This window comes from Orcinus orca, chromosome 19, assembly GCF_937001465.1.
Source record: "Orcinus orca chromosome 19, mOrcOrc1.1, whole genome shotgun sequence".
Taxonomy (NCBI): Eukaryota; Metazoa; Chordata; class Mammalia; order Artiodactyla; family Delphinidae; genus Orcinus; species Orcinus orca.
This window is the reverse complement of record NC_064577.1, coordinates 12,728,661-12,750,462: the sequence shown is the minus strand read 5'-3', so window position 1 is coordinate 12,750,462 and position 21,802 is coordinate 12,728,661. Positions and strand designations below refer to the sequence as shown.

General features: G+C 41.6%; 1 protein-coding gene across 13 annotated transcripts in view; it reads left to right on the top strand.

The window, feature by feature from the left end:
• Positions 1–21,802, top strand: part of MYH10 (myosin heavy chain 10) — a 134,093-nt gene that overhangs the window by 65,112 nt on the left and 47,179 nt on the right. For all 13 annotated transcript variants that reach the window (XM_033422869.2, XM_033422872.2, XM_033422868.2 and 10 more), the window contains 9 exons: positions 4,561–4,624; positions 6,342–6,440; positions 7,886–8,029; positions 8,281–8,376; positions 12,555–12,673; positions 13,305–13,457; positions 17,114–17,287; positions 19,719–19,892; positions 20,623–20,737. In XM_033422869.2, coding sequence (XP_033278760.1) covers positions 4,561–4,624; positions 6,342–6,440; positions 7,886–8,029; positions 8,281–8,376; positions 12,555–12,673; positions 13,305–13,457; positions 17,114–17,287; positions 19,719–19,892; positions 20,623–20,737 — 1,138 coding nt within the window. The remainder of the gene's footprint in view (positions 1–4,560; positions 4,625–6,341; positions 6,441–7,885; positions 8,030–8,280; positions 8,377–12,554; positions 12,674–13,304; positions 13,458–17,113; positions 17,288–19,718; positions 19,893–20,622; positions 20,738–21,802) is intronic.

Genomic DNA, 21,802 nt, shown 5'->3' with positions numbered 1-21,802 from the left:
ACCAGATTAGGAAGGGGGAAAGTATTTTCAGAGCATGAAACAAACCTGCATTGTCCCTGCAGTAAGTTGCTAACACTCTAGATTTAATAACTATGGATACGTCTTAACCACCCACCGAAAAAGTTCCGGAAAGCCAATGTCGATTCAGAAGGAATAAAATTCTTTAAGTAAGATAATTTTCTTCTTATTTTCTTGACAGTATCAAAATATCCAGGTTGTCCTATTGCATCTTTTGAGAGAAATTCTTTAGTTTCTGTTTTACATAAGAGAGAGGATTCTGGCCATCTTTGCTGTTCAGACTCTTGCAGTAACATGCTGTCTTAGTTGTCCTTGGATTGGGAAGCAATGTGCCTGGCATCAAAATGCATCCTCTATCATTAACACATAATGTACTTGTCCTTTTTTTTTGCTTTTCCTTTGTTTTTGTTTTTATTGGCGAAATCCTGGTTGAATATTCTGAGTACCATAATCTGACCTATATGGGAATCAAATACAGTGTGGGCATCTTCACCACAAGTTTCTTCACATCATGTCTAAAAGATGAGAGGACCCAACCCATTTAAAAGTAAAACTCTGCTTCTTTTCCACTTTAGATTTGTATGTTAATAAAAACGTTAATTCTGAAAGAGTATTTATTATGTATGTGACAGAAAAACTTTTCAACCTATATATTTTATTTTCTCCCCTGACCCCACCCCAAGACTAACACTGAAGTGATTTCACATCCCCTGGCCTGCCTCTTACCTAATTTGCCAGGATGTTCAACATTAAGGGGAATATTTAAATCCTAGACCATTTGGGGGATATTCAGTAAAGTATTTCCTTTTGGTTCAGAAATTTTGCTTTTTTCTCTTGTCAAAGTATCGATACTTGGGTAGATCTCGTAAAATAGCTGAACATGAGTATCACTTAGGATAGAGAGTTGATAATTTTCAACTTTATAAGGTTTTTTTGTTTTGTTAAAGTGTTTTAAAAATAGAACCAAGATTTATTAGTTACTGAGTAGGTTGTTTTCAGAGTTACTGGTTTCTTTTGGGGTCAGGACAGGGCCAGAGGGACACCCCCAGTCCACTCTGCCTTCTCCCACATGTAGGCTTTCTCATTCCATCCTCTTTTTTCATTAGTTTTTTGCCTGGCGCTTTTCCTTTAGCCAAAAGGTATTTCTCTGGCACTAGCTGTAATGGTTAGAGCAACTGCGGATGCCAGTTATAAAAAGGAAAGGGAACCGATTTGGCTAGGGAACGGATGAGCAAATTAGATGTTGTTGTATGTTGGTGACTTTGTTTATCCAGGTAAGTGATCACATGTCTAAATTATTTGGGCACATTTCTTTTTAGGTTACCTGTTCAGAAGCCCATGTTTTTAGTTCAGAAGAACTAAAAAATTTTAGTTTGTTTTTTTTTCTCCTTTGAATCTAACTTCCTTTTTTAGTTTATATTTTCTCATGAAGTAAAGGAAAAATAAGTTCACCAAATATAAAATGGATAGTGTTCAATTTAAAATTTTAAAGTTATTAGAGTTCAACATTACCAGTGATAACTTTGTCCTTTTGCCCAAATAAAGAATTTCTTTTGTTTAATGAATTTTGAACTTCTAATGTAGAGTGGTAAAGAAAAGGGAATAGGAAATAGTATAAGAAGTTGAAAGCTTAAACAGCATGTAGATAAATACATAATAAATTAGACAAGTTATTGAAAGCTGAACCTTTGTATTACTATATAATGAATTTTTAAGTGAAATATTCAGTAAGAATTAGGTGATATGATATGATTTTGATTAACCTTTCTGCAGGGTTAAAGTGAGAAGTTTGAAAAAGTATCTGAGCAGTTGTGTTGGCAGTGTAATCTTTGCAGCTTTGAAGTAATAACATTGTCTTGACTACTCTCTCTTAAAATAGTAATTTTTTATTAATGAAATAGTGTATAGATGATACAGCTGTTTAAAATTTGTAAAGAATTTTAATCCTCATTATAACATCAGGACCTGATTTTAGTTTTTGAGGTTTTTTTTTGAGGAGTTCTAATGATTTGTAAGGACTGATAGTTTTGAACTTTATTGTTTCTTAAGGGTCTTCCACAAAACAAGAACAAATATGACTTATTTTAAAAATACCATAAAACTCATTTTCTCTCATAATTACCATGTGAGTCCTTTGGGCCATTTTATAAATCTAAGAAAAATTAAGGGTTTTAGTGATCCAATTTTTTTCTGTATTTTGTAACATTTTGCTATTTCATCATCCTTGGAATTGATTCATCATTATTCATCAGTTATTCCCAACAGTGTTTAAAAAGACTAAAAATAGGGGCTTCCCTGGTGGCACAGTGGTTAAGAATCCACCTGCCAACACAGGGGACACGGGTTCGAGCCCTGGTCCAGGAAGATCCCACATGCAGCGGAGCAGCTAAGCCTGTGTGCCACAACTACTGAGCCTGTGCTGTAGAGCCCGCAAGCCACAACTACTGAGCCCACGTGCCACAACTACTGAGCCCATGGGCGCGCCTAGAGCCCGTGCTCCGCAGCAAGAGAAGCTACCGCCATGAGAAGCCCAGGCACCGCAACAAAGAGTAAACCCCGCTCGCCGCAACTAGAGAAAGCCCGTGCGCAGCAATGAAGACCCAATGCAGCCAATAAATAAATAAATTTATTTATTTATTTTAAAAAAAGACTAAAGTAATAAGACTAATGGAATTGCCTAGAAGGAGGCTGTAACAGTGACTGTTGCGTCATCCTTTTGTTTGCTTATTGTATTGCCCAAAGAATTGCATTATCTTTCAAGACGGTATGAAAGAATGCTACAGATAGTATTTTTGTAGTCTGATTTTAGATTTCAGTGAACATAATTGAAAAAATCAGAAGTTTTCACCTTAATGACAAAGAGCAGTAAAGTGACAGAGGAACACATTTCACAAATATTAGATGAATCCGAAGATGAATGCAAAGAGACAGGCAGCGTTGTAGACTCTGATGACAGTGAAATTGGTTCTGTAAGTCTCAGGTTGAGTCTTCAAATGGTATAGCCTTGAATTTTCTCAAACTCAAGAACAATCTATTTCTAAAGACAAAAAGGAAATGTGTCATTGGCATCCAGTTAGTCATTCAACAGGAAGGATTTCCTAACTCAGAATTTTGTAATAAGAATCTGGACCGCTGGTTTTACTAAACGGCCATGTGACAGTGTTCTTTCATCTTGTGTAATGTTTGTGGATCAGCATTTATGCAGTATGGTTTGTAAAGGGACAAATGCTGAAGGCAGAATTGTATATGAAAGTGATTGGAAGGAAGTGGACGGTGTAGAAATGAAGAGCTTAGCTGCTCCCTGGCATGTGGGATCTTCCCGGACCAGGGCTCGAACCCGTGTCCCCTGCACTGGCAGGCAGATTCTCAACCACTGTGCCACCAGGGAAGCCCCGTGATCTATTTTGAGTTAATTTTTGTATATGGTGTGGGGTAAGGGTCTAGGTTCTTTTTGTTTCATTTTGCATATTTTTCAAGCACCACTTGTTGAAAAGACTGGTCCTTTCCCTGTTAAATTACCTCGGCACCTTTGTCAAAGATGAACTGACCGAATGTGCGTGGTCTATTTCTGGACTCTGCTCCATTGTTCTGTATCTCTGTCCTTTAATCAATACCACAGTGTGTTAATTTTATAGCTTCTTGAAATCCAGTAGTGCACGTCCTCAAGCTCTGGTCCTCTTTCTCAGAATTGTTGTGACTTTGCTAGATCTTTTTCATTTCCCTTAAATTTTAGAATCTGCCTGTCCACTTCTATAAAGAAAGCCTTCCAATCCCTTGCCTTTTCATTTGCTGAATAACAGTAGTATGTTTACCAGTATCAGTCCTTAGCAGTCCTGGAATTTTTTATCATTATTATGTTCCTTTATTTTGCAAAGTATTTAATTTGGCCTTTTATATCAGTATTTATAAGTAAGATATTTGCTTTTATATTGCTTTCCCTTTTTTATGATATCTTCACCAGTTTGGGTATTCAGTGTTATGATAACTTTATAAAATGAATTATGAAAGAATCACTGTTTTCTGTTTCCCTGAAACAGTTATGTAGTAAAGCAATCAAATATTCCCTAGGAATTTGCAAAACTATTTAAGACCAATCCATCATTTTTAAAGGAGTAATTATATTTTATTATTTTCTATGATTATGGTCGGTTCAAGTTTTCTCTTGTTGTTTTCCTGAACGGATTTCTGTTTTCTTAGGAATTCATCTATATTATTTACTTTTTTCAAGTCTAGCATTATAGGGCTGAGCATAGTGTTCCTTTAAAGCTATTAAAATCTTTCAGATTATTTAGAAGAGCTTTTAAAAAGTTCTAAATGGTTAGGGTTTCATTTTTATTATGTCAAGGAGAGTAACCTATCCTAACCCTACATTTGAAAATTTATTGAGGCTTTTTCTTTTTATTTGGGGCAATATGTAAGATCCTCTTTTGTAAGCAATTCATGGATACATGACAGGGTACTTTGGCTTATTGTTTTATTATAGTGTCAGATCTCCTGTGTCCTTAATTTATTTTCAGTTTTCTCTTTGTGATTTATTTTCAGGGCAAGTTTATTCGGATCAACTTTGACGTAACTGGCTATATCGTTGGGGCCAACATTGAAACATGTATCCTTTTTCATAATCACATTATTCAAAATAGAGAATGATTTAATTTTCCTATGGCCTCGTGGCAACCCTCTGTGGTACCTCTCCCATTATCCAGATGATAAAACTTTAGCCCAGAGAGATTGTGACTTGTTCAAATACCTTCAACTTCAGAATATGAACTCCAAAGTGGTATTTTGTTGTTGTTTGTTTTTAACACCAGGTCATGATCTGGTCACATGGCTGGGGAAGTGGAGAGTCCCACTGAGGTGAGGGTACCTATACATCGACCCAGGAAGTGTTTGTGTGCTGTAAGGACGTTTAGGTGAATACCGATATGTTGAAAACATCTTCAGTTACTGCTGTGTTAGCCCATTTTTTACCATCTACTTCTGATACTAGTGGGATGAGCATGTCCCATCAAAACAAACCTTACTGATGTACAGAGCTGAAGTAGTTTCAGTTAGTGTTAAGCAGAATAAAACTAGAGGCAAAAAAAGTCAAATACATAGACTAGTCTTAAGAAATGTTGCATGCATAGAGTGGTCTTAAAGAATGATAGGTATATAAAGAATTGATTTGATTTAAGAGATAATAAATTAGAAATGATTCTGAATGATGATGTGCCAGTTAGGAAAGATACAGGTGACAATCCTCTGATACTTGTTAACTACTCTTTAGTGATAGAAATACACTGCTTCTATCCCTCAGGTGAGGGATGAATCAAACTTTTCCTGTTAATTCAGAACTGTGTTTTGTGTCTCTAAATATGCTCAGAGCCAGAAAACACAAGAAGCACTTGAAAATGACAGGCGAACGGAGCTAGAGTTTCTTCATACCGGGGAGCATCGTTCATGTGAGTGTACTTTTCGCCGGATGTGGAGGATGTGTTTGGGATAGTCTGATTTAAAATCAGGCTGTATGGTGCACACATAATTCACTTTGGTGGCCCCTGGGAAGGTTTACTTCAGAGGAGGCAGTCCTCTCCCAAAGCAGTGAAACTGAGACTCTGAGAGTCCAGTGTGGCTTTCAACCCAGAGACACGCTGGGAGCATCAAGGCCCCGTGGACAGAGAACCCAAGCAGGCCCCAGATGTGCGTCCTGATACCCAGGCGGAGGCGCGGTGTTATGACGTGCAGGCGCTGAGTGGGGGCCTCAAAGGGGTAGGACAGGAGTTACGCACATGTATTTTGGAGTTCAACAAAGTTTTGATTTGTACCTCTACCACTTATTAGCTGGTGGTGTTTTTTAAGTTTTTCTACATACAATGCTTCGCATTTTTATTATTTATTTGTTTGTTTATTTGTTTATTTTTGGCTGCGTTGGGTCTTCGTTGCTGCGCGTGGGCTTTCTCTAGTTGCGGTGAGCGGGGGCGACTCCTCGTTGCGGTGCGCGGGCTTCTCATTGCGGTGGCTTCTCTTGCTGCGGAGCACGGGCTCTAGGCGCACGGGCTTCAGTAGTTGTGGCTCACGGGCTCTAGAGCACAGGCTTAGTAGTTGTGGCGCGTGGGCTTAGTTGCTCCGCGGTACGTGGGATCTTCCTGGACCAGGGATTGAACCTGTGTCCCCTGCGTTGGCAGGCAGACTCTTAACCACTGCTCCACCAGGGAAGTCCCAGCTGTGTTATTTTGAGTAATTTCTTTGTGCCTTGGTTTCCTTATTTGTGAAGTTGTGATAGTAATTCTGATGTTAAAAGGCTTTTCCTGCCTTCAGTGTCACCCTTAACCTCCTTTGCTCAGACCTTCTGGAAAAATCTCGCGCTGTCCGTCAAGCAAAAGATGAGCGTACTTTTCATATCTTTTACCAATTGTTATCTGGAGCAGGCGAACATCTGAAGTGTAAGTTACAGAGTTCTTTACTATTGTATATTCAGTTGAGTATCTTTTTTAATATTAAAAAATTTTTTTGAGAAAGAGAACAGTTTTGGGAAACAGATTTATACACATACACCAGAATCCTAGCCGGTTAAATTACGAGAATGATGTTGAACTTCCAAGCCATGGGATCAGTACTTTAAGTGGCAAGCATAGGGGTGGTGTTCTATTATCTTTTGTACTTTTGTTTCTTTTCTTTTAAAATAATTTTAAATTAGAAGACAAATGATGTGTTTTTTATACACATTCCATTTCAAAGTTTATAAACACAAAAGTAAGAGAAAATACATTTACTTAATAAAATTGACTTGAATAAACATGTGTATTCCTAGATTTACAACTGAATATGTGTTATGCTTCCAGTAGTACTAGAAAGAACCTGTGCGGATTTTTATTGATTTATTTTGTGAATCACAAGTTTAGGGTTGGACAGGGTAAAAAGTAAATTCTGTTCTGGGTCAGAGTTTTGCTGGGTCAGGAGGGAGAGGAGAAGGTACACAACTTTCCAGTTTCTTCTGAGTTTCAAAGTCCGTGCTGCTTCTCGCAAGCAAGCGATACCCAGTAGAAGCTCAATGTGATGTAAATAAGAATTAAGGGATGGGGATGATCGGGAGAAATCCTCTGCGGCAGAGCCAGTTACGCAGAAAGCTAGGAGCACGTGATAACATCTACTGAAGGGATAACGACCTGTTTTACTATTCTGAGTGCTCCTGAGAACGTCCTTCTGCTCTTAAGAACACATCTCTTGAAGGAGTCGGTTGAGTTCTCTCTAACTCATGGACCCTGAAGCATAGAGTCAGTGGGAGTGTCCGTTATAATACCCTGTCAGACTATTACTGTGTCAGACATCACTCTCAGAGGCAATGTACCGCTAAACAGACTGACTTGGAGAAACAGTTTCAAGGCATTGTCTGGGCTCAGCATTTTGCCTGGTCCATATTCTACACCTTCCATACCCAAGTCTTTATCTAAGCCCATGTGCAGTCTTCACATTGACCTCATAGTGTTTGCTATAAACTCCTTGCTAATATAGGAACATAGGATATGGGTTTGAAAGCTTTCCCTCAAAAGATGCCTAAAATATTTACATCTGAAAATCAAGTTGAGTTATCTGGAAGATTATCATACCCCAGCTTTCTGATTTCAAATATAATATTATACAAACCGCTGTTCCCCAAGGCCCCTGTTTAGATGTTTGTTGTTTACATCATCGTTTTCCTTCATTGTACAGATAATGGAAAACTGTCTTATGTCTGTGTATTTAACATGAGCATATAAAGAAAGAAGAAGTACGTGGTGGTGATGGGTTGCATGTTCTTCTGCCGTGTGGGTGCAGTTGGAAGGTGGGGATGTGCTTGAGTCTGTTGCTGACTCTTTATTACGTTGTATTCTGTTACGTTTTCTTTCAGCTGATTTGCTCCTTGAAGGATTTAATAACTACAGATTTCTCTCCAATGGCTATATTCCTATTCCGGGACAGCAAGACAAAGATAACTTTCAAGAGACGATGGAAGCAATGCATATAATGGGCTTCTCCCACGAAGAGATTCTGTGTATGTGTGATTTCTCTCATAAGATTCTGATGCTCAATTTTCATAAGACTTATAAATTGGGGGTAAATTACCTGAACTAGAAAATGATTGAGAAGCTAGTGGGAACTGCCTGTAATTTTATGAAATCCTGAGATTTGTCTTACTGAAAAATTTTGTATAGCTAATTTTTAGCACAAAATAAGTTAGAATATGTCTGCTACATTTTGATGCAATATCTTAATTAATTCTTTTCTTTTTATATCAACATAAAGCAATGCTTAAGGTGGTATCTTCAGTGCTACAGTTCGGAAATATTTCTTTCAAAAAGGAGCGAAACACTGATCAAGCTTCCATGCCGGAGAATACAGGTAATTGATGAATACTGATTTTATTTCCGTGGTCTGTTGTGTTCTCCAAAAACATGTTACAACGTAAGCATACAAGTCCTCCTGAAGTGTTTCCTATGAGACTCCACGTGCCTAGGAGCAAGGGTCACTCTGATTCCATAAAGGAGGGAAGAGAATGGGGTGCAGGGTGAGACGCGGCAGTGGAGACTCTGCCATAGCCATGGGGCGTTAGGACCGGGGGGTGGAAGGGGGCACAGGCTGCAGAGACCACAGGGCTCACCTGAAACGGAGCTGCAGCTGCCAGGTTCTATAGCCAGTTTTCTCCTTGGCAGCAGTATAGGCCCAGGGCTGCCAACTAGAATTGACTTTTCAAAGAAAGCTGGAAACCTAGATTTTAATATGAAAACTTCAAGCTTTTCAATAACGAAAATGGATTGAAATTCACACTGGTCAAGGACAGAAGTTTGTGAACCATAAAATGTTTGCAAGCCTTGTGGGGTCTGCTTCTGAAGGTCTGGAGACAAAAAGAAAACCGAGGAATCAGTGTATTGACTCCAATGCTTGATCACCCGAGGACGTTGTCCTGCCTCACAGGATCCACCGTGGCCAGTGAAGGCTGACACGCATCACAGTCTCTGCCCTGGAAATCAGCCTTCTTTGTTGTAACCCATATTAATTTAATTCTGTGTAACCCTTTTAAGGGACCTGTCCGTCTCCTGATACCTCATCACCACCATTTCCTGACAAAGCTTCGGCACCTCGTCCTAAATCTTTAGATTTCCAGGATCATGAAATATATCATTCAGTCAAAGTATTTTGATTGACATTTGGGCCAGCTTCTTCCATGTAGCTTTCACGTGGTTAAGTAAGACTTAAAATCGAGCAGTTTAAGATTTAGAACAAGAAATGTATTAGTGTAAGTTTGCTTGGAAATCTTGACCTAGAGGTAGAAGAGAATCAGGTCACCCTTCTGAAAGACAAGGCGGCCAAGTGTGTTTCTACTTTTTAAAATATAATGTGATAGGTTTCCTACTTGTTATTTTTTTTTAACCTTTAAAAAATATTTATTTATTTATTTGGCTGCGTTGGGTCTTCGTTGCTGCACACAGGCTTTCTCTAGTTGCAGCGAGCGGGGGCTGCTCTTCATTGTGGTGTGAGGGCTTCTCCTTGCAGTGGCTTCTCTTGTTGTGGAGCACGGGCTCTAGGCGCACAGGCTTCAGTAGTTGTGGCACGTGGGCTCAGTAGTTGTGGCTCACGGGCTCTAGAGTGCAGTCTCCGTAGTTGTGGCACACAGGCTTAGTTGCTTCGCAGCATGTGGGATCTTTCTGGACCAGGGCTCGAACCCGTGTCCCCCGCATTGGCAGGCAGATTCTTGACCAATGCGCCACCAGGGAAGTCCTCTACTTGTTATTTTAAGATAACTTTTAGCTTATAATGGTTGATTTTGTTTTCCTTGTTTTTTTAATGCCCTTGATTTGTTACTTTTTCATACAATTTTATAGACTATGGCATTTGAAAATTTCCCTGAAAATCTGGAAATGTCTCATAATGGCAAGGCTTTCCCTCTCTTTTTGTTTTTTCTCTATTCTTTTCCTTCTTTCTTTTCTTCTTTCTTCTTTCCTTTATCTCTTTCTAACTTTATTTTTCTTTCTTTCCATCCTTCCCTCCTTTTTCCTTTTTTCCTGCTTCATTTACAGAACAACTGTTTTTAAAAAAAAAAAAACAACTAAAATGGCTCCAGTGTCATTGCTTCATTGCTGTTCACTACATCACCAGTAATGAAAGTAAAATAAATCTCTTTCTAATTGTATGAGAAGCTTTAAAAAATTACAACTCTATAAATAATTTTTCTCAAATTATTACCTATATTAGGTCGTGGTGGTTAATTAACACTTGCTGTGTTGCAGTGTGTTAAGAGTTTGTACTTTTTAATTACAGTAAAATTTAAACATGTAATAGGAGAGAGAAGAGTGTAGAGAACTCCCCGCATTCTCGTCACCTGCCGTAGACAGTCACCAGCTCACGGCCTGTTGTGTTCCATTCATACCACCTCTCACTTCCGCTTTTCTGGATTATTTCAAAGCAAGTCCCAGATATTTCATTTGTAAATATTTTAGTCTGATGCTTGACTCAGGATCAAAAAATGAGGGCCTGAAGTGAGCATACACACTTGGACTTCTTTTAGTATTGGTGATATTTCTTTCTCTTACAGAGTTTTTCAGGTTATCAATATTTAAAAATTTTTAAATTGTGATAAAATTACACATAGCAAAATTTATTTTGACTATTTTTAAAGTGTACAGTTCAGTAATGTATCTTCGCATCATTATGCGGTCAGTCTCCAGAATTCATCTCGCAGACTTAAACTCTAAAACAACTCCCCATTTCCCCCTCCCCCAGCCCCTGGCAACCACCATTCTAGTTTGTTTCTATGAATTTGACTAGTCTAGGCACCTCGTAGAAGTGGAATCATTCAGTATTTGTCTTTTGTGACTGGCGTATTTCATCAGGTTATTAATATGTTGTTATACGTTAATTTCCCATAGCATTTTTACATGTTGGTACCAAAGTGGCATTTCTTAAAAAAGACTTATTCTCTACTATTGTCTATAGTACTAAAAGTAAAATTATCTTTATTAAACATGAATCTCTACAGCACATTCCTCCTTATCCACTCCCCGCCCCATGAATAAGGTAAATATAGCAAATAGCTGTTAACCAGTAGTACCAGAGCACCACAAATTCAAAAGAAAAAAATACATTTAATCACAGAAATTTATCACAAACATAATAATGAACCAAAAGGAAGAGCACGTTTTGATTATTGGCCTTTGGCTGTAAGGCAGTTTGAAACTAGACAGAATCTGAAAAAACAATCACAAACAGACCAAGGGAGAGCTGGGAAATTAGGGTCATTATTGCTGCTTCAAAAACAAAAACGAAAACCAAAAAAAGACTGCCAGATCTAACCACCTCTCTGCAGGAGAACAGAGGCCTGAGGCACATGTAAAATGACCACGGGGTGCAGTCAGGGTGAATGGTTCCGTTTCCAGTGATGCTGAAACATTTACATGCGCCTCCCTGGAGTTGCCTTCAGAGCGATATTGGCAAATTACTACCTTTTAGATTGAATATGACTCTTTTAAAAAAGCATAAATGGCAAATAAGAGGATAATAAGGCTTAGGAAGTAGAAAATGTGATGCAGTTGTAAGGGAACTTGTTTTCCTGGTAGAGGAAAGTAAGCCAAGGTATAACCACACTCTAAAGTCTATTTCTTCGCTGCTAAAATGATGTTTATCGTGATAAAGCACGAGAGTGTAGGCAATTTCCTTTTGCTTCTTTGTATTTTTCAACTTCCCATTCAATACGTGCACACGAGCACACATATATGTAGGTTAACTAAAAGGAGGCAGGGCGCAGGGGTTGAGGAGGGCAGCTGGTAAAAGCTGGCGAGAAGAGTCACAAGCCAAAGGAAGTGCTCGCTGAGGCACGGCCTGCCCTGCCCACCCAGGGAGCTGCTAGGTTGCCAGCAGTTCACCTGGATCACAGGGGGGGTAGGACGCAGTGCGTCTTTGAGAAGGAACTTGGTTATGCTTCTAACGTGATTTAAAATGTACTTACCCTTATAGAATTTTATTGTTATTTTAACACTTAATCAAACATTTATTGTAATAATTGGAACACTTGTTGGACCTTAGTGACATTAGACAGTGAACTTCTGCTGAGGTGGGTGCCCTAATGCTGGTGAGAATCAACAGTAACAAAATGAGCAGCTTTTTAGCCGAGGAATCAAATAATTTTAATAACCTTTAGGTTTCTTGCCTACTAGAATATTATTAGGATCACTATATGGGCATGATTAGTTGTCTTGGTAACATGATGATTTAAACTATTTTAAACACCGTTTTTCTCATTCTGTGCATTATCCATGGGTTCTAAGACTTAGTAACTTGCATTAAGTTACCCAGAATAAGTAATTGCTGACTCATCTTCTCTTATATAGCCTAAGGATGAGTATTATTCATTTGAAAGGAGGAAGGTCGTTGTCATCAGACCGAAAACTTGCCCAACCTTATGCCTTATATTTAATTTCTTAATACAATTTGATAACCACTCAGGCGTTTCCAGTGTTGACTGAATATATTGTGACTAAATCATAAGTAGAAGCCTAGTATTTAGGAGACCTTTTACCCTCTAGTTGCCCAGAAACTCTGCCATCTTCTGGGCATGAATGTGATGGAGTTCACTCGGGCTATTCTCACCCCCCGGATCAAGGTTGGCCGAGACTACGTGCAGAAAGCACAGACCAAAGAACAAGTAAGTTTCACGTCAGTTGCTGTCACAGGTTTGTTTGAATGATGACCGTGGCCATTAGACCGTCTGATGGGCATGTAACAACCGAATCAGCAGAAGCTCTATAATATGGATGTTTCTTGGTACTATTTGAGTACCTTCTCTCAGAACATTTTTAGAGGTGACTTGTAAAAAAAGGAAATCTGAAATATCACCGTGAGTTTTCCCCAGGTAGATGGATCATACATGTTCCCCAGGGCATGTACCTCAGGGTCCCGCCCGACAGGGGGGTGCCCTGCTTGCTCCCTTGTCCCTGTTGGGGGGAGCGGAGACAGCGCCAAGAATGCAGGCGTCAGATTCACCCGTTTCCTGGTGGACTGTGGGCAGATGCGCCGCCTAGAAACCCAGGGGCAGAGGGAAGAGTTTATTTTTACTGGGCATCTCCACCCATTTCCTACATTGATTATCTCCAGTGTACATTTAATTGTACTAATACTCTCTGTTGATGTATAAAATTCAGAGAGGATTAAGCAGTCAGTGCTCTTTTAGGGTTTGGGGGGGGCGCTGTAGCTCATTAAACTCCCTCCATCAAACAGCTGTTAGTGTTTTGTTGAGATTATTTCTGGAATAAAAGGTTGATGTTGTCTAATTACAGGCAGATTTTGCAGTAGAAGCTTTGGCAAAAGCTACCTATGAGCGGCTCTTCCGCTGGCTCGTACACCGCATCAATAAAGCTCTGGATAGGACCAAACGGCAAGGGGCGTCTTTCATTGGAATCCTGGATATCGCTGGATTTGAGATTTTTGAGGTATATCTTTCTCCCTCCTGCTTTTCCTTCTTTCTGTTTACTCTTTTAACAAATAACACTTAAGGCTCCCTCTGTACCAGCTGCAGTGCCAGCCACCAGGGATATGATGGTAGATAAGTAGGTACAGTCCCTGCCATTCTATTGATAGTAGAGAGTCAAACATTGAGTGACAGAAACCCAAAATTCTCAGAATTTTGGATAATGAAGTGGGGGGGGGCTGTGATAGAAGGAATTTGCGGGGGCCCACCGTGGAAGATGTGTCTGCAGCAGTAAGAGTGGAGCACGAGAAGCCCCCGGCCTCAGGAAGAAGCCCCAGCATAATGAGAGTAGGTCCAGTGGTCCTGTATGGGAGAGAATTTGTCAGATGTGAGAAACTGCTAGAAAGCCAGTGGGACTAGATGTAGCTGACCAGAGGGCCAGAGGAGCTGGAGACATGGAGTGGGAGATGGAAAAGCAGAAGCAGGGAGCCAGTGGAGGATGGCGTTGCCGTAGCCTGGCGGCCAGATGACCCTGGCTTGAGCGGGAGTCAGGAGCAGCTGTGTGAGATCAAGAGATGAGGAAACATAGTGGACTCTGTTCTGAAGATACACCCACAGGATTTGGTGGTGCACCTCAATGTATTTCACTACTAATCTGACTAGATTTCTCCAAACACTCACCATCAATCCATCAAAGGTTTGTCGTCACATACCTGCTGTGGTTTTGCTAAACGCTGATAAAATTTTGGTCTCCTAAAAATGTGTATCTTTATCTCTCCTTTGATAGACACTATATAGCAAGGCACAAATACTGAATTAAATACTCCTTGGGATCAGTGTGCTGCTTTGACCAGTTGGATACTGAATTGTCCTATTTTAAAATGAACCCCTTTGGACCATATAAGTCTGTCCTCATAAAATCTGAACTATTACTGGTATAAGCAGTTTTATCCCCCAAACTGCCACTGACACTATAAAAAATTGCTTTAATATGTTTTTTGTTTTTTAATTTATTTATTTTTGGCTGCGTCGGTTCTTCGTTGCTGTGCGCCAGCTTTCTTTAGTTGCGGCGAGCGGGGGCCCCTCTTTGTTGTGGTGCACAGGCTTCCCATTACAGTGGCTTCTTTTGTTGTGGAGCACGGGCTCTAGGTGAGCGGGCTTCAGTAGTTGTGGCTCGAGGGCTCTAGAGCTCAGGCTCAGTAGTTGTGGTGCACGGGCTTAGTTGCTCCGCGGCATGTGGGATCTTCCCGGACCAGGGCCCAAACCCGTGTCCCCTGCCTTGGCAGGCAGATTCTTAACCACTGCGCCACCAGGGAAGCCCCAAGATTGCTTTAATATGTATTGATTTGTGAATAACTGAAAAACCATGAAAGGTGGCTGCGTGCAAATTGCATGTCTGTTGCCTTCCTGTATGTAAACAATCAGAAGATACAGTGAAAGAAAAGACCCCCACTTCCAGCTGCCAACAAGAACAGATGAAATACCTAAGAAGAAATGGGCAAGATTTAGTTGACAACTTTACAGTGCAACTGTGAAAAAATGAAAGACTTAAAGAAATGTAAAAATATAGCTTGTTCTTGGATGAGAAAATTCAGCATTGTAAAGGTGTAAATCTTCCCCAAATTTATCTTTTTTTTTTAAATATGTTTTTAACATCAAGAAAGAAGAGCATAGATTTTATCTTATTTATTTATCTATTTATTTTTGGCTGCATTGGGTCTTTGTTGCTGTGCTTGGGCTTTCTCTAGTTGCAGTGAGCAGGGGCTACTTACTCTTCGTTGCAGTGCACAGGCTTCTCGTTGCGGTGGCTTCTCCTGTTGTGGAGCACGGACTCCAGGCACACGGGCTTCAGTAGTTGTGGCACGCGGGCTCAGTAGTTGTGGCGCATGGGCTTAGTTGCTCTGCGGCATGTGGGATCTTCCCAGACCAGGGCTTGAACCCGTGTCCCCTGCATTGGCAGGCCGATTCTTAACCACTGTGCCACCAGGGAATTCCCCCAAATTTATCTTTAAAGTGAACGTACTTGTTTAAAACCTATTTCAAGGGGTAGAGGAGGACTAGGCAACCTGCTTCTAAAACTAATTTGAAAAATAAGTTAATTAAAGCATAGATAGTAAAATTCTGAAAAAGAAATGAGGATATTAAGAGATAAAAAATTATAAAGCTGTATGGTTTTGACATACGAATATACACAGACAGTAAAAAAAAAAAAAGGAAAATGTTTTAGACGCTAAAAATGCAGGATTGTTTAGTGAGTGTTACTTGTCACGGAAAAGAATGGAAAATGTCCACTGTTAGGAGATGTATGCTCACCGTACGAGATTGGTTTGATTAATTACATATATTCATGCAATAGAGATCTATGCACCCATTATAAAGAATGAGGTGGCATTACATTACAGACTCCAAGATGCGTTGTCAAGTTTTTTTAAAAATCAGGGTCACACACATTTATGAGTGCACAGACTATTTCTGAAGGATCACAAGAAATAGGTGACAGTGGTTGCTTACAGGAGAGCAAGTGGGTGATTGGAGTGAGACTTCTCAGTGCAACTCTCTGTACATTTTTAATTTTATACCATGTGTTACCAATTTAAAAATCGATTATTTTAAAATACAGTTGGTAGCTTAAATATGAAGACAAGTAGAAATCCATTAAAGAAAAATACCATCACATGTAGTAGCTCAGGCTAAATGGAGCACTAAGATCTCATGATCTTAAGGCAGAGCAAAATCCATTCACATAAGCGTAACCGAGCACCATCGGGCGGTCTGCAGGTGTTGATGTGGGTCACTAGAAATACGGTGTTGAACACGGCAGACTCTGCCCTGGCCCTCCTAGCGTGACCTCGTTCTAAGACGCTGAGTGTGACACCTCCCAGGGAAGATTGGAATGGCTTTTTCAGACTATAAATCTATTCTTTGGGGCTTGATTAAAGCTTCCCTAATTAAAGATCACTTTATAATGAAAGAGGTTGTTTATGGGCCCATGGTACTTGTGTGGACAGCATGGAAGCAGAAGAAAAGGCTGAGTACTTCTCATATAAGGCGACTGCTTTAAGAAAATCATCCCTATTACTTCATCCATCCATATTTCATCCCATCAGCAGCACAATAGAGAAATGGGCAGATTTCACAGAGAGGGAAAAAGAAATGTTTGTAACAGATGAAAAGGTTATTATTTGTTTCTACTGTTGTTTTCCTTAACTCACTCTGGAGCCGGTGGCCTAAGTAAGGAGCAGAGGAGGCCGCAGCCCATCTGTCCTCTGGACCCTCAAAGCTCATGGAGACGTGCTTGCCTCCTTGGCCTCTGGCCTTCCCAAGTCTCTTTGTTTCTCTTCTTTTTCTCACTTTCTTTCTCATTTATTCATTTCTCTTCATTAACCATTCGCTAATCAAAATGGTTTTATTTGTAGACACTCAGCACACTAAGTATCATTTTCTCATTTTAGCTTCGCAGTAATGTGATATGGGTGTGTGTGTGTGTGAGTGAGTGTGAGAGAGAGAGACAGAGATTAAGAGAGACTCCCCTCAGTTTAGTCACTGTCATCTCATGGACTCAGTAGGGTAGTCAAGACCTGATGAATAACTCTTCGAGAACTTTCTGAGAACTAGCTGACTCATTGTCCCTCCCCCAACCCCACCCCCGTTTGGAACATGGCTCTCCTGCACCTGCAGCTGAACTCCTTCGAGCAGCTGTGCATCAACTACACCAACGAGAAGCTGCAGCAGCTCTTCAACCACACCATGTTCATCCTGGAGCAGGAGGAGTACCAGCGCGAGGGCATCGAGTGGAACTTCATCGACTTCGGGCTGGACCTGCAGCCGTGCATCGACCTCATCGAGAGACCCGTAAGATCCTCTCCCCGCCCTCTGGCTCTCAGCTCCTGCGCAGGCGGTGCCTTGAGTGTTTTCTCGCCATCAACTGAGACGGGCATTATCCTGTCTCATGGGTGCTAAGATAATTTTCTAGTCTAAATTTCCTAGGAAAGGGATGCCCATTTGAAATATCCATTTGAAGAGTGAGTAGCATGCCAGTAAGACCCTTCTTGAGCTGTCCTTTCTCACGGCCGTGTCCTGTCCTCGCGTGGGGCCATGCGCTGGCCGACGCGGGCCTTCGCCGCCCGCAGGTGCCACGGTGGTGGCGGCAGCTGCCTTCACTCCAGCGCTCGGCACGTGTCCAGGGTGCGGGGCTCTCCTGGGCACACGTCCGAGGTGATAAAGGGGCACCGTGTCTAGCTGGGAATAAGACAGGTCTTGCACATCCATTTTGGGGGGTAACTAAAGCTTATCCTCATAAGTACAAAGATGCTTTTTTATAAGGTTTTTCAAAACCTTGTAAGAGTTTATAATCATAGGGAATTTAACTATAGCATGTAGAATGATGCGGCATCATGACTCCATTGTGGGTCCTTTCAAAATGGAGAGTGAGGACAACTTTTTCCAGAAGACAAATACCTAAAACGACTCTATCGGGGCACCTGCCTGTCCTGGGCGTCTGCCCTCATCTCTCACAAGCCCGGGCTCCGCCTGGCTTCTTACAGTACTCTGACCACGAGACAAAACATGGTCTCCCAAACTTAAAGCTCTTTAGAAATCCGCAGTGAAAAGGAAAAGGGATGAGAGATCTTGACATTGAAAGATGAAGTAGGAAAAATGAAAAGGAGACAGAATTCTGGATCTTCTGAATCATGCTGTCACTTAGTCCTTCAGAAAAGATTGAATTATATTTGGCTCCTTTTTCAGAATTTAGAAATATTTTCATTGAAACAGATTAAAAGCGTAAAAATTATGGCAGAAAGATGGGTGTTTCACTTATCTTAATCTAGAACTTCCATTTCTCAAAGATGTCAGACGAGTGGGGTAAATTGGGTTAAATGCCGTCCTGGACCCTAGGATCACCTAAGCCTAGTGGCCTTTGATTATAGTGTTCTTTCAGCAGCTCTGAACACTGCAAATCCTTTCAGGTAGAGGGGCCACAAACTAGACAGCCAGGGAGTAAGGGTCTCAGTCCTGGGCTCCCGGAGCGGGGAGGATTCTCTCCGCTGCTTCCACCTGCTCTGTTCTGTTAACCTCTGCCTTCCTGTGACCACATTATTACACTGTTTCATTCATGTTCAACTAGAACCTCCAGTTACTTTTTAAGCAATATTTGCGCAGAGCCAGCTCTTCTGCAGTAAACATAAAGGCCTGGTGGGTTGAGGAAAACTGGTCTGAAGAGATTTATTCCAAAAGCTGATTTCATCCTTGTGCCCTAGAATTGGTACGCTCAGTCTTGTATCAGAAACTTGCCGTATTTGCAGTATGGCAATAAACGATGACCCCCGAAGCACTATAAAATAGGCCATCATTAAATATTTCGCTTAGCTTTCATGTGTACCCCACTTTCCTCCAAAAAAGAAGTCGTTCCATTGATTTCCGAGCTCCCAGAGAATGGCAAGCTCTGGGCATTTTTTTTTAATTTGAGACATAATTCACTATCCTAAAATTCACCCTTTTAAAGTATGTAATTCAGTGAATTTCAGCATATTCACAGAGTCGTACAACCATTACCGCTGTCTAATTCCACGTTTTCATCATCCCAGAGGGAAACGTCCTACCCTTGGCAGTCACTCCTGTTCCCCTCCCCCAGCCCCTGGGCCACTAATCTATCTTATGTCTCCGTGTCTTTAAGTCTCTAAGGCTTTTTTCAGTGAACTAGTTGAGTGAAATGAAGGCTCTATTTTATTTGTTGATAAAACAAACCAATGAAGTAATTGATAAATTACTTCATCACCTTCCATATATTCTACTTAACAATAGTTTTAAATATTTCACCAAGCGTGAAGTGCTCATTTTATTTAATCATCACTTAAATAGAAACTTAAATTGACTAGGGTATAAAATGTCTGAAGCATTCCAGCTAGTTGAGGGTTTATAACAATTTATCCAGCCAGTCATTGAATATAAAGATTCCGTTTTGTCTCTACACCTTTCAGTTCCTTTCTGCTGTCTTTTATTTGCTACTTTTGGGGGAGTTATCTACTTGGAATTAGTTTTTTATAAGTTTGTGAGATACGGTACTCATCCATTTTCTTACCAGTGCTTGTTGAGCAGTTTGAGATCTCCGTGTCTGCATGATAGTTACGATTTGCCATTACCTGCTACCCTAGCAGTTTGATTTGCACAGATCTTCACGAAGCTCTAACTGTTTTGGAATTTAAGCTGCCACACCCAGTGGAAAACATCCTTGTATGTACAGTGACGTGCAAGACGTGTCAGTTCTTCTTGCCTCTGTTATCAGGCTAACCCTCCTGGCGTGCTGGCCCTTTTGGATGAAGAGTGCTGGTTCCCTAAAGCCACAGATAAGACCTTTGTTGAAAAACTAGTTCAAGAGCAAGGGTCCCACTCCAAGTTTCAGAAACCTCGTCAACTGAAAGACAAAGCTGACTTTTGCATTATACATTATGCAGGGAAGGTAAGAGTGAAAGAACTCCATTAAAAGTGCTGTGTTTGAGATTTTGCTGCATTTGATGAAGTTTGTAACAAACGTGCTGATATACACTTACAAACCCTTGAATATAGTACATATTACAAATGCACTTCCTTCGAGACAACCCATTTTTTTGGATTGCTCTATGAACTTATTTGGGGGGTGGAACGGGGGAAGTACAGAGAAAGTTTTGTTGCAGGGCCAAGCGAGGAGAACGGGTGGCTCGTGCGCAAAACCCCTGAGCCCCCGAGAGTTTGGGGGAAAGGTTATTTTTGTTTTTTTTTTTTTGCGGTACGCGGGCCTCTCACTGTTGTGGCCTCTCCCGTTGCGGAGCACAGGCTCCGGACGCGCAGGCTCAGAAGCCATGGCTCACGGGCCCAGCTGCTCCGCGGCATGTGGGATCTTCCCGGGCCGGGGCACGAACCCGTGTCCCCTGCATCGGCAGGCAGACTCCCAACCACTGCGCCACCAGGGAAGCCCCTGGGGGAGAGGTTTTTATAGGTAAAATTTGGGGTGAGGGCTGCAGCGTGTGTGACTTTCTTCTGATTGGTTGTTGGGGAGGGAACAGGGCGGGGCTCCGGGAATCTTGGGTTGAGCCTGCAGTTGCCATCCCCCACCTGGGTGGGGGGGGTCCTGTGAACGTTTTAGGTGAAGGCTGGAAATGTCTCTTGTTTTTGTCTTTTCCCTCTTGACGCACCCGGCTCTGGCCCGGCAGGTGGACTATAAGGCGGACGAGTGGCTGATGAAGAATATGGACCCCCTGAATGACAACGTGGCCACCCTCCTGCATCAGTCCTCCGACAGATTTGTGGCAGAGCTCTGGAAGGATGGTGAGAATGTGCTTGCGTTTGTAATCAAACTTGGCCGAATCTTTTACAGTTAAGGCTTATATATGGTTCTTTTACTTATAGACGTGTGTAGACTTTTTTACTTTAAAGCTGTTTATTTTCCCTAGAGCAGGGCTGCCGTTGTATCGGAATTTACCCACTTTAAGAAAACTTGGGTAATAAGACATCTGCCTTCTTGGTCAGGTGCTGTAGGAACATTCTAGTAGCAGAGCCATAAAGAACTACACATTTGCCTCAGGCCACCCTGGTCCCAGTGCAGTTGTAATCCAAGGGTGTTGGGATACAAAACCTGAGAAGCCTTGTGCATCTTCCCTGTGTTGTGTCCAGGTCAGCCGAGCTGCGTCCTCCCCCAGTGCCCTACCCTCCACACACACGCGAAGTGGCTGGTGACTAAACTCAGACCATCTGCATATAGACCAGTTGTTTTTTTATTTCCGTCAGTCCCCGTAGTTCTTCGGTTTACATGAACCTCAGGTGAAGGTTTTGGTGATCTTACCATAGACTAGAGATTTTGCTGGTACCAGAAGAACAAAGCAGCTGTGTGTCTGTACGTGTAGTGGGACCAGCATCTTCTGGCTTTTAGCGCTCTCTACGCTTTCGTCCTGGTTGTCCCCACCGCTTCACTTGGCCTCAGGTCATGCAGTACCTTAGTTTAGCTCTGGATCTGCCCCTGCCTAGGCTTTGACCCTGAGGCCAGGCCTGTCAGTTACCTGGCTCGCTGCTTTTTCTATAAGCATCTCAAGACCTTGCCATCTAGCTGTCTCCTCAGGTAGAGAGAAAGAAACCCAGAAGGCAGATCAGAGGGCTTAGGGCAATCAGGACAAAAGGAAAGAGATGGAAAGAGAAGAGCCACCACAGAGAAGGTGAGCAGGGGGATGATGACCCTACCGAAGACAGCCTAGTCGAGGTCACGTACATCGGCTCCAACAAGTGCGAGGGAGCCTGCGGGGTGGGCACACCGCACACGTACACGCACGTGTCCTGGGGAGAGATCGTGTGCGTGAGACTGTGTACAGGGAGGGGCTGGGGGAAGGGTTAGGTTTCCAG